General features: G+C 39.9%; 1 protein-coding gene across 5 annotated transcripts in view; it reads left to right on the forward strand.

Annotated features, from left to right (window-relative positions):
* Positions 1–277: 277 nt before the first annotated feature.
* Positions 278–14,709, forward strand: part of Polr3I (RNA polymerase III subunit I) — a 183,156-nt gene continuing 168,724 nt past the window's right edge. For all 5 annotated transcript variants that reach the window (XM_067139604.2, XM_067139607.2, XM_067139606.2 and 2 more), the window contains exons 1-2: positions 278–357; positions 446–482. In XM_067139604.2, coding sequence (XP_066995705.1) covers positions 350–357; positions 446–482 — 45 coding nt within the window. In that variant the 5' untranslated portion in view covers positions 278–349. The remainder of the gene's footprint in view (positions 358–445; positions 483–14,709) is intronic.

Here is a 14,709-nt window from a genome sequence, read left to right on the forward strand (position 1 = left end):
CAAAGGATTGTGGTAGCGTGACCAGACCTCCCTAGACAGACCTTGCACCACGGTATCTGCACGAGAGACATCTACCACCAACCGGATGAACTATGCGTGTGTAAACTTTGTAATAACCCATGTGACAGATATGACGTAATGACATGTAAGCGCAGAGAAATATCTCTGACAAAATTCTGTGAAAATGTTTAAGAGTACGTCCTCTAATTATGCACATTGTGCGAAATTAAATTAAAATTTAAATAAATGTAAAACAAGAAGCCCAATCTATATCACGAAGTAGAAGAAGACTCTTGGTAGCGGGAAAGTAGGAGCGAAGTTTGTGTAAAAGAAGAAAAAGAAGTTCAAAATGGAGATGTATGTTGTTGAATCGTTTAAAAGGGTTTATTTATTTATTCTGTTTCGTTCTGAGCTTTTTTATAATGCTTGTTCATTTTATTTCCAGTTTAAATGGAAATGCTGGAGCCCTGTCCAACTGGGAGGTATGCCTGTTAGCAAATTTAACTATGCGAGTTGCTGTTCTGTTGGTGGTAATCTTTGTCTACGTTCCTGTGTTTCCTGCACGCGCTGTGGGGTATCTACAGTGATCGTCATAATTTTTCGGAAAGGCAGAGTTCCTTTAAAATAATAATAATAATAAAAAAGAGATTAATAACAAACATATGTAGTTTAATTGTGCTTACTTCAGAATGAATAGTTACACATACAGATACCCAAAATAAACATGCACTTCATTTCATGATACACAAAAAAAATTGAAACTTATGAATGTAATTACAATAATACAAAATTGCCTGTTCATGAATTTTCGGACAAAAATGCGCAAGTACAACAAAAATATGAAGGATGGAGTTCATGTAGGAATATTAATACTTCCTGATTCTTCCCTTCCTGCAAAGCACTTCAGTCAGGCCTCTCGGCATGCTCTTCCCGAGTTTTCTTGTGGTAGAATGGGGCAGTTTTTCCCACTCCTCTTGCAGTTGTATCTTCACATCAGCTTTAGAGTTTATGGGAAGTTTCCGGATGTTGTTTACCAGTATATCCCATAAATTCCCTATGGGGTTAATGTGAGGACTTTGTGGAGGAGGATACACAACTTTAGGACAGTTGTACAACAACCATGGCCATATGTTTCGGGTCGTTGTCCTGATCAAATTTAAAACAGTCCCCAACTCCCATATTTTCTGCACTTTTCTTCAGGTTGTTTTTTTAAAATCGGAAGATACTGGCGGTGGTCCATGTTTCAGTCTGTAAAACTCAGCTCACCTACCCCTTGAGCTGACATACAGCCCCACACCATAACATGTCCCCCTCCATGTTTTACCGTTGCCTTCATATTTCTTTCTTCAAACTATTAATTGGGCTGTCTCCAAACTATGTTGTGCCTATCTGAGCCAGAAGCGTTGAATTGAGATTCATCACAGAAAATTACAGTCTTTCACCTGTTCATGTCCTTTCTAAGATGCTCCTTATCAAATTGTCGCTTTATCCTATTTATTTTGTTGGTATAGGGCTTCCATCTTGCAGTTTGCCTGTGATCATCACCTCTATATAACACCTTCCAGATTGTACTTGCACTGATCTTTCCAAACTCGCTCTCAGCTGCAGCAGCAATAGTGGTTGTAGTAAGAGGTGGATTTCTTTTCACTTTGCTTACTACTGCCCTCTCTTTTCTCCTAGTAAGGACCCTTGGGCTACCTGTCTGTGGCAAATTTTCAATTCTGTCTTGAAATTTGTATCGGCAGTTAATATCGTTAGCAGTACTTTTCTTAATGTTCAGCAAATCTGCGCTTTGTCGACATATTTTCCCTTTTTCATGATGGAATATTACTAATTGCCTTTGATCAAATGTACTGTTCTTTCCTTTGCATCCCATTTCACTCATGAATCGTTGCATCTGCTTTGTGCATGAGGAAGGCACTGACGGGACCTGCTGCACAGCGCATAACAAGTGCAAAGTATGCCTCAAGTAGCTAAACGTCCCCTGTCCGAAAAATATTGACCGACAAATTTTCGTATCTCAAAGTAAAAGGTATTATTACTTTGTAAACTCATCTACAAATCGCAGGTGGGTAATTACAATACCTACGAAGTGCATTAAATTCCGAGGTTAGTAATTTCGAATTTATTACCTGTTCTTTCTTTAATAACAGGAGTATTACATTTATAGATTATACTGTCTGAAAAATTCTGTCTGTCACTGTATGTACAGACATTTTATTTCTTCAAAAATAATGATTAAGTGGTATGCTGTTTAATCGTGTATACCGCGCCTCTGAAATGAAAATGAAAACATTAAAGTAAGACTGTTTAGATGAAAACTATTCTTCCTCACTTAGGTCAACAAGGGTAAGGTTGAAGTTCTACTGTAATTAGTAATGTCCTTTATTGGTTGGTAATTCCTTATTAATGCCGCGGGGGGATGCAAATAAGAGGTTTCGAATCCACATGGGGTGGCTCGCACATCGTCGTAAGCTAGACAAAGCTGCCAATGTAAGTGCCGTTAGTGACTCGACCGGTGGTCTGGTTTTATTAAATTATTGGCTAGTGACGAGACCGTTGATCTGGCTTGAAATAAATATGTGAATTTCCGTCCTTCTTTAGGGCCGCTTCACACTAATCGGCTACAGATTAGTTCACGTGAATTCTGTGTCGGTGTGCTATTTAGCTGCCAGTTTTCATAGTGAGTTTTCAGGCAGTGGAGTGTCTCTTGCTGTTCTTGTTATTGTCGAAGAGAAAGAAGGAAAGCTTCGTAGGTTTCATTCACATCCTACGTTAAAAGATCGTTTGGAAAAATGACTTATAAGCTATTCAACAATTTATGTGATGATGGTACCAAGTTTTTTAGTTACTTCATTTTTCTCTGTAGACTACTGAGAAGACTGTACTGTAGAGTTAATACAATACTATTGTATTGAAAAGGCGGTCTTAATAAACATCTTTGTAATACTCTTGATAAATATCAAATTCAGTACGGTCCAAACATGAGAATTATCACTTGTAACTGTAGAGTTGTTCATATACACAGCCGCATTTTGAAAATTGTTGGTTGATTCCGTTCAACCCTCATTTTAAAAGTAAAATCGAGAACTTTGGCAGCAAGGTGCCTTAAATATTATTCTCTCCACAACTTAATTAATAATAAATAATTGCCTGCCTCCCCTTGTATTGGCAAAATCTCCCATTATTTTCTTATTCCGCCTGGCCTTTTCCCAATCAATTGAGGTCAGCACCTTATGTGGATCTGACCCAGTTTTACGGAGCGATGTATTGGCCATTGCGTTATCTGTTATGGTTGGTAATGTGGGGATTGTGTGTATAGACGAACAAAAGCACCCTATCCCCGAGGCAGTGACGTAGGCAGATGTCTAGTGTATTAACTCTGCTCGCTGTACACAGAGGTTCGGAGGTTTTGTGGCGGGTGATGCTCTTCTGCTGATGCTGATTGCCGATAGGAGCATCTACCAGCGATCTGCGAACTGTCACCAACTGTTATGACATACGATACTAGTAAATTACATTTTCTCTTTGTCGTGTGGGCAGTATGCGCCGCGGCGATAGTTAAGAGCCTCACGAAGGGAGCGTGGCCCCGAAGGGGCCCACTGTTGTCATGACAGAGCTTGGCCTGGATTTGCAAAAATAGGTTAGAGCTGCTAAATTACATTTTTTCTTGCCGTTCGGGCAGTATGATCCGCGGCGATAGTTAAGAGCCTCACGAAGGGAGCGTGGCCCCGAAGGGGCCCACTGTTGTCATGACAGAGCTTGGCCTGGATTTGCAAAAATAGGTTAGAGCTGCTAAATTACATTTTTTCTTGCCGTTCGGGCAGTATGATCCGCGGCCATAGTTAAGAGCCTCTCGAAGGGAGTGGGCCCCCAGGGGGCCACTGTTCTCATGACAGAGCCTGGATTTGCAAAGATAGGTTAGAGCTACATTTTTTCCTTGGTGTACATGGAACACTTGTGTTTTTATTTTGCGCGGGTTGGTGATGGAAACAGCGAGTTAGGAATTCTGGGAATGACGTCATGTCCACAAATGGCTGTGCTTGTACCTGGCCGGCTAGTGGTCAATGGCGCTTGCAGTCTTTTATTTTAAAAGTAAATGTGCCGTTTTGGGCAGGCTGGGTGGGTCTGTGGCATTGGTAATGAACACATCTCTCTTCTACAAGCATTTTAAGGTATAATTCATCTCTTAGCGAAGTTGTGTGTTACAGACTGGAGTGAATACACTAGATTTCTACTGTGGCATTAACCTTATGAGATTAAAATCCCCGCCCGAGCAAATGGCCGCGCAGTTTGTGACATGTAGCTATCATCTTGCGTTCGGGGGATAGTAAGTTCGAACTCCTCTGTCGGCAGTCTTGAAGATGTTTTTCCGTGATTGCCCATTTTTACACCAGACTGTACTGTGATTAAGGACACAATCTTTTCCTTCTCACTCTTATCCCTTTCCTAAACCCTTGTCGCCATAAGATGTATCTGTGTCGGTGCTACCTAAAGCAAATTGTAAAAAAAAAAAAAAATCCCTGTCTTGTTTGGGAATCGAACCCAGGAACTTCTGGCCCGAAGGATGCTTTGCTGAACATACAGCCAAACAAGTCGGACTGCAAATTCTCAATTATATTGAGCATTTATTAAAAGTGATGTCGCTTATATTTGTAATTCTTTAATTACAAAGCTTGTTTCTTTCCTGGGATGGTCTTTCTTTTAAAGTTGCTGTATAACTGTGTCATTACTTAATACTATGCATTTCTCTTCTCAACTTCATTACTAAAACCTACTCATTACAGTTTAAGTTGCAGATGGACGCTGCTTAATTTGTATAATTAAATCATTCATACGGAATGTAATACTTTTATTTACTACAGTTTATAATCATCTGAAAAAATACGTAACGAGAAGGAACTTAAAATGCTCAAATGACACTGAAGGGTGTTCTGATTGGAACGCAGCTGGAGGCGAGTAGCTGGGCTACAGAGTCACCTAGTGTGAAGGCTCCAGTACAAAACAATTGTTCACCAGCTGTCGCCAGCCGGAGTTGCGGAATCTACCTCAGCAACTAGTAGCGGGAATGAGCTACTGCTAGGTCGGTCTCCGGGCTTCTTTCTGTAGCTCAGCTACTGAGTAGCCCAGTGTGAAGTGCTGCATTTAAAACAATGTTTCACAAGCACGGGCGGCTGGTCGTCTAGTGTGAAGCGGACCTAACTTATATTACCGAGAGAGTTGGCCGTGTGGTTAGGGTCGCACAACTGTGAGCTTGCATTTTGGGGGCTAGTGGGTTCGAATCCCATTGTCGGCAGCCCTGAAGATGGTTTTCCGTGGTTTCCTATTTTCATACCAGGCAAATGCTTGGGCTTTACGTTAATGAAGGCCATGGCCGCTTCCTTCCCACTCCTAGGCCTTCCCTATCCCATCGTCGCCATAAGACCTATCTGTTTAAAGTCAAGAATTTCATGTTTGTTCCGTATTGAATAGAGATTACAAAAACAATAAGTTAGATTGTACAAGATCCATCTTTTCAATACAAGCCGGGCTGAGTGGCTCAGACGGTTGAGGCACTGGCCTTCTGACCCCAACTTGGCAGGTTCGATTCTGGCTCAGTCCGGTGGTATTTGAAGGTGCTCAAATACGTCAGCCTCATGTCGGTAGATTTACTGGCACGTAAAAAAACTCTTGCGGGACTAAATTCCGGCACCTCGGCGTCTCTGAAGACCATAAAAGTAGTTAGTGGGACGTAAAGCAAATAACATTATTATTATTTTCAATACAAGATGTGTTGGTTAAAATTACAACCTCATTTATTTATGGTACTGGTTTCAACATCCATGGATGTCGTCATCAGCCAATTAGGGTCATTATACCAAGATACATATTTAAGTTAAAACACACAAAATTGACCCTCATAATTAAAACTGTCTATAACATTGAAGAGGAACTGGCTAGGAAGTCGCGTAGACCAACTGGGGAAGGAAGGGGAAAGGGCGGAGTGTGTTAGGGAGGAGGAGGGGGAGGGGCGATAGACGGGGCGGGATCAGGAGGTTTTATCATCTTAGATGAACGCTCTACCGATTCGCCGACGATGCTAATAAATCTCAGTAACATTGATCCTAATATTAACTTTACATTAGAATCAGAAATTAATAGCTCCATCAATTTTTTAGATTTAACAATCACCAGACTTTCCTTTTCTTTCTTATATAGAATTTTCAGAGAACCCACCCACACAGCTACGACAATAAAACAAGATTATTATTTGTAAGTTTCATATTCCGTATTCATTGGATTCAATGTAATAGACAAGAAAAATGTTCCACCAATCAATTCATTTATTGTGAATGAATTATTGCACTAGTACCGGTTTCGGCCTATCTTGGCCATCATCAGCTAGCACACAAATTTACAGTCATTAGACAAAATTACAAAGATGTTACGTTAGAGCATCCGGATGTCAAATGAAAAATGAAAGTAAAATATATTGCAGTATGTTGCGTTAAAATATCTCTGATTAAAAGTAGTGATGGTGTTGAACTAAAACCTATTGATTGAGCATGGACATGAGTACATAAACACATTAAAACATGGTATATTTTAAAAACGTCTATTAAAATTTGAGTTCATGTTTAGTTGCATTCATTCTTCAATCCTCTTGTAGTTCTTGTGTTGATTAAGTTGTATTAGGTGAATATCGAGAATTTTCTATGGCTGATATACTTTGTATTGGTATGTTATAAGAACTCTTTGTCATTAAAATTTGAAAATTGAGTACTGTGCAATTCAACTGTTGATGTAGTCAGGTAAGATTTATATATACAGCAAGATAGGGTTTAATTTTAGAGCAGTTGGTGGTGACACCTCTCTCGTCTATGCACGTTATATGGTTGTTATCTGTAAAGAAAAGCTAATATGAGTATAGCGTATGTATGAAGGAATGCCTGGATGTATGTGTGAAATGAAAAGAGTACTTACTGTTGTTGCTGTGGAGGTTGTGTACCGATATGTTTGGAGATTTGTTGTGTTCTGCTACGAGTACGTCTGGGGCTCATGTTAGCTGTGTGGAGGGATGTTGGTGGAGGGGATGGAGGAGTGGCTATTGTGAAGGTAGGGGCGGGGTTAGATTTGTGATTCGTCGGTTTGTTATGACGTGTGTTTACTAATTTGAGATAGTCATTTTTTATTGCAGGAATGACTTTGTCAAAGATGATGCTGGTTTTCTCTGTAATGTCGTTAATGTTATGATTGGGGTTGGCATATTGATCCAAAGAAATATAGAAAGTCCCCGCACTTCAAACTTGAATTATGTGCTATGCGCCGACTCAACAGGTAGGTACAGCATGAAGTTCGTGTGCGACGTGGTGCTTATGATGCCATAGCCTGCCTCCCCTTGTGACAGAAAGATTACATCAGCCATAGAACATTCAAAATGTTCTACGCCTAATAACTTTCCTTAGGATAAGAATTAAATTATGAGATCATCATTGTATTGCCGAAATTTTTGTGTCCATTTCCACCGAATTTGGTGAAAATCCGATGAAAGCTAAAGAAGATACAATTACTGCCATCTTCACGATTCGCGTATGTAAGGAGGGCTAATTCCCAAGGCAGATCAATGTGTCAGTAACCACGGTCGAACCCGGTCGGTCGGCTCGCGGTAGTCACGATGGAGCATTGGGTTACAGTTTAAGTTCTCCGGTGTTGAAAATAGGACTTATAAATTTTCTTCAGTTCGTGAGTGTTAGAATACAACTTGTGCTTCGCCAACATTAACATTTACACATGATTGATTATGTAGGATGAGTGTTTTAGGACTTGTTTATTTTCCAAGTGCTCATATTTCAAAGTGAATGAGACATTCTGAACAGTGATAAATTATTGAACAGTGCTTGTATTTCGTCAAGTGATTGAAATATTTTGTGAGTCTTCGTTGACATAAAGGTGCTATAAGACGTAGAATTTCTCAAGTGTCAAATATGGACAGGTGATTGAATATCACGTTAAATTAAACCCTGTATCTGCGTCACCAGACTTGCAATTTTTCCATGTGTAAATAATTCTCAAACAATTGGGTGATAGACTGCGAACTGCATATTTGAACTTATTAACCTTACAAGTGATCGAACCAAGGACTGTTAACGAACAGAGTGAGTTTCAATTTATTTTCCAAGTAAGACGTGTGAACAGGAATAATTTCACAAGTACAATATTTACGTTTCCGTCTGATCAAAGTGATTGTCTTCAAAACTGTGTAAAAACTTAGGAAATTTTGACAAGTGAGAAAACTTCAACTTGTGCCAAGTGTCACATTCTTCGAACTTACTAGGTCGATTTCATTGACATTGGACGATGTGAAGTTACATTATCATATAATTCTAAGTAGCTATTCATTGTGCGAGTTCGATTTTTTTGACATTCAACTCCGCTTACTTATCTTTCAAGTGTTAAGACTGAATTGCGTGTTCGATTTTATTGACATTCAGCCGCATTTAATGATTAGTGATAGAACATGGGGTAGATTTCAGTAACATTCTACCGTGTGATAGTTATTGATTCATTTTTTTGAGTACACAATTTCTACGTGCTATAAACTTTTGTTTAAGATCATTATGATATCTCTTTCTCATCTGTGCAGAAGCCACTTTCCAAATTAACACGTCCAGAGCATTAGCGCGTATATTCATGTCCTTCCTATATGTGACCAATATCAACGCCCACTCTACTAGAACTTCTAGACCGTCTCGATCTTCTAGAAATTCCAGAACGTCTAGAATTTCCATCGAGGGAGAAATCGTGGTTCCATGGTGCAGAGAGGAGACCCATGGTAGTACGAGAGTAGCAGCCGGACTTCAAGGAACGTCGCCAGCCGCAGGACAAGGAAAGAACACTTCCCACTATTTCTTCTGTACAGAGGTGATACGAAATTTGAACTTTTGTTAGTAAACTCAGTTTTCTTTGAATCAGACATTGTTTCAACAAACCTCTCTCCCTCTTTAGCACTCCATTTCTGTACTGTATATGCCCTGCATTGATCCTTATGCTCTTCTAGTCAAAGTACGGCATTTACGGTTACAATATATATATTTCAGGTGTTGAGGAATGATGAAAATGAGTTAACTGGGTAGCAGGTGAAGTGATTTGGCGAGTTGGCTCCACGATTCGGGTTGCGTAGCTGTGAGCTTGTATTCAAGTGGTGGTACGTTTGAATCCCACCGCGTGCGGCCTTAAAGATGCTTTTCTACACTTTCCCCATTTGCACCATGCAAGTACTATTGTGTAAATGGGAAATCCATCATAGCATCACCGAAAACCTGTGTGTTAGTGTGATATTAAATCACTATGAAGAAGAAAGTGAAGTTGTATTTGATATAAAATATGTGAGGGTAGATAGTTGCTGAAGGGAAAAAGCAGGGTGTTGGAACATGCTGTTGAATACTTCCAGTTTTCAGGCTGCTGCAAATGAGTGCCTCTATATTCTTTTATTCATGGCTTCCTCCACTTTTACACTTCTACTTTGAAATAATTAAATATGGAGTCTAACCATTCTCTCTTAGATATTCCTTGCTTCTCTTACTTTCCATGACCCAACCCATTCATGTCCCATAACTCCCTCCACCCGACCTGTTTAATGAGCGCAATTCGGGTTGATGACCTAGATGTTAGGCCCCTTTACACAATGAGCATCATGATCATCAATGAGTACAGTTTCATTCAGCATATTCATTAATACAGTAGAACTGAAAAAAACAGATGTAAAGGTTGAGGGGATGATTGCCTAGATGTACACCCGCTTTCAGACAACAACAACAACAACAACAAAAACACCACCACCACCACCACCAAGCTCGAGACTTATGGTCAACAGTTCCCAGGGAAAAGAAACAACTTCATTTCTATGATACACTTACGATCATCTGCATCTAGTGGCCAAAAATATTCATTTCAGGCATGTACAGCTCTCAGAACTGCCCAGTACCGGCTTACACTCTCATTGGTCAGAGGGGAAAGCCATATAGAAGCGAACACGTGCGCACAACTGAAGAGCAAAGATAAGTACGTTGAGGCATTGAGGGTCAAATTCTCCTGTTTCTTTGTAATACTTGTGTAACAGGGCACGATAGGCCATTTCAGAGGACAGTTTTGTAATATCGCCATCTGTAACAATGTTACTTATGAACGCTTTGTACAAACAAAATCATATCACATTGCACGTTTCTGTTTTCAGATGGGGTTTAATTTTGCTTTCTTCTTCCTATAATATGTCGTGGAGGAGTCACTTTCTAGCCATCAGTGTGATAACACTTCTGCATGTATTCTTTTTCCTTGGTTTAGAAGGCAAAGGGCACAGTCCATTGTCTGCGTGGCATAGTTCATGGAATACCATAGGACCTTGATGCTTCTGAAGGATTCAGTTGTCTGGATTTTGCAGTATCTACTGCTTCCCACCTTTTTTCTATATTTCGCTCTGGTGCTGCATTGTTCTGACTCCCAATTTAGACGTCTATTTCTTTCAAAATGTATTTGTAAAGTTTTAGAATTTTGCATTCCTTTTCAGTCAGACCAGAAAATATGGCTGTATAAGCTTGTGGAAGAAGTGTAAGAATAGAGGAATAGTTAAAACATTTGATACTCTTCTCCTTTTTCTTCCTCTACAGCTTTTCCCACATCTGTGGGGTCTCAGGGGCGCACTGTGTCGCACAGGTGGATTTGGCCCTGTTTTATGACCGGGTGCCCTTCCTGACGCCAACCCTATAAGAAGGGAGGTAATCCCTATTGCGTATTTCTGTGGTGGTTGGTAGTGGAGTGTGATGTTTGAATATGAAGAGGAAAGTGTTGGGACAAACACAAGTACCCAGTCCCTGAGCCAGATGGATTAATCAGACATGATTAAAATCTCCGACCTGGTCGGGAAACGAACCTGGGACTCTCTGAACAGAAGACCTCAATGCTGACTGTTCAGCCAAGGAAGCGGACTTAAAACATTTGATATTATTTTACAAAATAAATTTTAAACTGCATGTAATATGTAAGCATAGGCCTATTTATAGGTTAGTGAAAATTCAAATGAATCTCATAAAACTGCCATGCCGCTGGCCATATTACAAGAAGACTCTCTTCCAAATACCGTATTTACTTGTGTATTGGACCTCCCCCCCCCCCCCCCCCCCCTGGCTTTTCGAGACGAAGACATTTTTTAAAAAATCTCACATACAAGACCCCCCAACGTAATTCGTCGGAGAAGAACAACGATTTCGCTTCGAAGCGGCTACTAGCCTTATGCAGCTCTGATGACATCATACAAATTTGTGAATAGTTTCGTCCATATGACCCACGCAATGTAAACACGCGTCAAAGTCATGCGGTACATCTGTGTTTTATAGTTAAGAAAAATCCGCCTCCATATCGTAGGCCTACTGCAGCTCTGATTACGTTGCACAGATAGGTGACTAGTTTCACATCCGATGCGTGCATTGCAAGCACACATCAGTCATGTATAATGTCTGTGTTTTGTAGTTAAGAATGTCCGCCAGCGTAATGGTTAGCACAATTAGCTGCCGTTCTCGTGAGTCTCAGTTCGATTCCCGGTACCGTATTGCCAGATATTTACGAATGGCAGGAAGGTTGATTTGCGGTAAAAATCGTACATGCAACTCCTGTCCACTGGGTGCCTGTCTAAAAAAGAGCTGCACCACCTCAGGATGAGGAAACGAGTTTACTTTAGTTAAGAAATATTCACGGTTGTTGCTAGGCCTATTAAATATAGGCAGGTGAGATCATTAACAAAGTGATTGTTTAATATCTCGTAACTCGGGCCAATATGGGTTTTTTGGGAGAGAAGTAGGTTTAAAACGTGATAAAAACAATCCAGTCACAATTGTTTTACTAGCCAATATACCTAACAAATAATAATATTGATTTTTAATGTCTCCACTTAGTTCAACAATTTTCCGTAAAACATGACCTCAGCGGCATTTTTAACTCTGCCTTAACTGAGCAATACAGCCAGTGATACTGAAGGCCCGGCTGAATGCAAATAATTACACCACAAATAAATCTGGAAATACCAAGATTCACCTGCTTGTCATCTTATCGTGAAAGGGAGCTCACGCAAGAGGGTTTGATCGCTTATTGGACAACCCATTGCTCAAGCTGCATGACACGCCTGAGTGCTTAATGCTTGTTTGTTTTCAAATAAAAATCTATATAAAATACAGAAATAATTGTACGTTTTCGGTATACAACGATTTGAAACAAAAAACTTCAGACATTTCTGATGAACTCACTCTCGATTTCAGAAGACCGCCCAGTATCAGATGGACAACCATTTACAAAAAAAAAATAGCAACTTGCTTGCCAAAGTGTGTAAAGTAATCAAACTTAAGGAATATATTTATAACAGTACATTCCATAATCCTTCTAAATTTCATGAAAATTGGACAGTGTGTTTTCATGTAATGGTACTACAAACTTATTGTTTAAAAAGAAACGGGCAAGAAAATGGGTACTTTTTGCATTCCGCCTAATATAACTTTCACAAGAAACATAATAAAAATATGCAAATACCACCAAAGAATGCAGTATAAACCAAGTTTTACAATAGTGTGATTATATTTTAGATTGGTATACTGGTTTAAATTTTTTAGCGTTTAAACTCAACCACACACAGTTTCTTCACCGACAGTAATTTCTTTCTTTCTTTCTTTCTTTCTTTCTTTCTTTCTTTTTTTTTGTGCTAGTTGTTTTAAGTCGCACCGACGCAGATAGGTCTTACGGCGACGATGGGACAGGAAAGGGCTAGGAGTGGGAAGGAAGCGTCCGTGGCCTTAATTAAGGTACAGCCCCAGCATTTGCCTGGTGTGAAAATGGGAAACCACAGAAAGCCATTTTCAGGGCTGCCGACAGTGGGGAACAAACCTACTATCTCCCGAATACTGGATACTGGCCGCACTTAAGCGACTGCAGCTATTGAGCTCGGTACAGTAATTTCTAATTCATTGCGACCAATAAGAACAATATCATCCGCATATGCAAGGACTTCGTTGTCTCCCCAATATGATGCCAGCAGGTGCAAGAGCTAATTTCCTGATAATCTTCTCCAGTGCAATGTTTAATAGAAGAGGAGATAGTGCATCCCCTTGTCTCAGACCAGTTTTAGTCTGGAAGAAACTTGATTTTCTGCCCTTGAGCAAAACACAGCTAACATTATCATCCATACACAGTTTGCACATGTTAATTAATTTTATGGCAAAGCCAAACTCCATCATGATGTTCCATAGCACTTCTCTATGGATTGAATCATATGCCTCGAAGAAATCTGTAAAGAGATAGTGAACAGACCCCTTGTGTTCCCACACCTTATCAATAACAGTCTTAATTGCAGGTATGTTGTCCATAGTGGATGTGTTACTACAAAAACCGTTCTGATAGCCCCCAATAATATTTTCAGCAAACGCTGTAAAAGAATAAAGGACAGAATTTTGTAGGCAATGTTTACAAGAAATAGGCCACGATGATTTTGAAGTTACTCCTTATCCCCTCCTTTATGAATTGGGACAATGTGATTCCTGCCCTTCTTTTGGAATAACTTCATCGTGTCATATCCTTAGAATGATCTTTTATATGTATTTATGTAATCTTTCTCCACCGTCTTTAATAAACTCAGCAGAAATGTTTCACCGGGTGAAAAATATAATAAAAAAGACATGAAACGATACTGGAGTAGCGTAGAGGAGAGATCCGTCCTTTTTGCTTGCCAAGGACCCAACAAGCTGGCCCTATTCTCCGGACCACCTTTTGAGCAGACTAAAGCGGAAGTGAGTGTATAGACCAGGGGATGGCGCGGGCGACAGGGGCAGCGCCTTCGGTGTTGTAACACGGTAGGTGAGGGGGCAAGAGGGGTGCGCTGCTCAGAGCGAGTTTTGGCAATGGTGCAGTCAATGCGGAGCTGCCATACTTACTCACTCAGTGGATGTCCTGAACACATGGGTGCAATTTCAATCACAGTCTGTTTAAAAAATCAGTGAGAGTATTTTATCAGTGTGCTTCGCTTTTACAAAAACAGGTTATGTGCGTATTGTGTGCTAATTCATAATTTTTGTAGTCTCTTGTACGTTTGTAGGTTTCTTCTTACTCGTTATTGGATATTATTGTGCAATGGATCCGAACAAAAATTCACCAGACTGTTATTAGTTGAAGAAGAAACGCAAGATTTTACTTCCGGCGAGTGAAATGTGATTCTGTCTGTTTATAAGCATTTCCGAGCGAATAGTATTGACGGCGGGATTAGTGTACCTCGTGTGTTGACCCCGGTTCTGATTCCGACTTGGGTGTGGAGCCACTCCATAGTGACACAGATTAATTACTGCGGCACAAGGTAAGCTGACGCTGAAACCTCCTGCATGATAATAATAATAATAGTAATAATATGTAATAATATTTTATAAAATATATTTGTAATAACTAATTTATTGAAATTGTACTGGACAAAGCGGAGGTGAAACAGGTTTTTGCCTGGATCCCCAACTTCATCTGTCAGTTCCAAGTTAATTCCAGTACGCGTAGGCCATATATAATCCTCACTTCTCTCCCTTTTTCATAAATCGCTCGTGAGTAGCAACTCATTTGAATCAGAAATCAGGCCATATATTTAGATAATAATAGTGAATAATAAATAATAAAATGTTTTATATATATATATATATATATATACTGTATATTGAT

The sequence above is a fragment of the Anabrus simplex genome, chromosome 2 (assembly GCF_040414725.1).
Source record: "Anabrus simplex isolate iqAnaSimp1 chromosome 2, ASM4041472v1, whole genome shotgun sequence".
NCBI classification, from domain to species: Eukaryota; Metazoa; Arthropoda; class Insecta; order Orthoptera; family Tettigoniidae; genus Anabrus; species Anabrus simplex.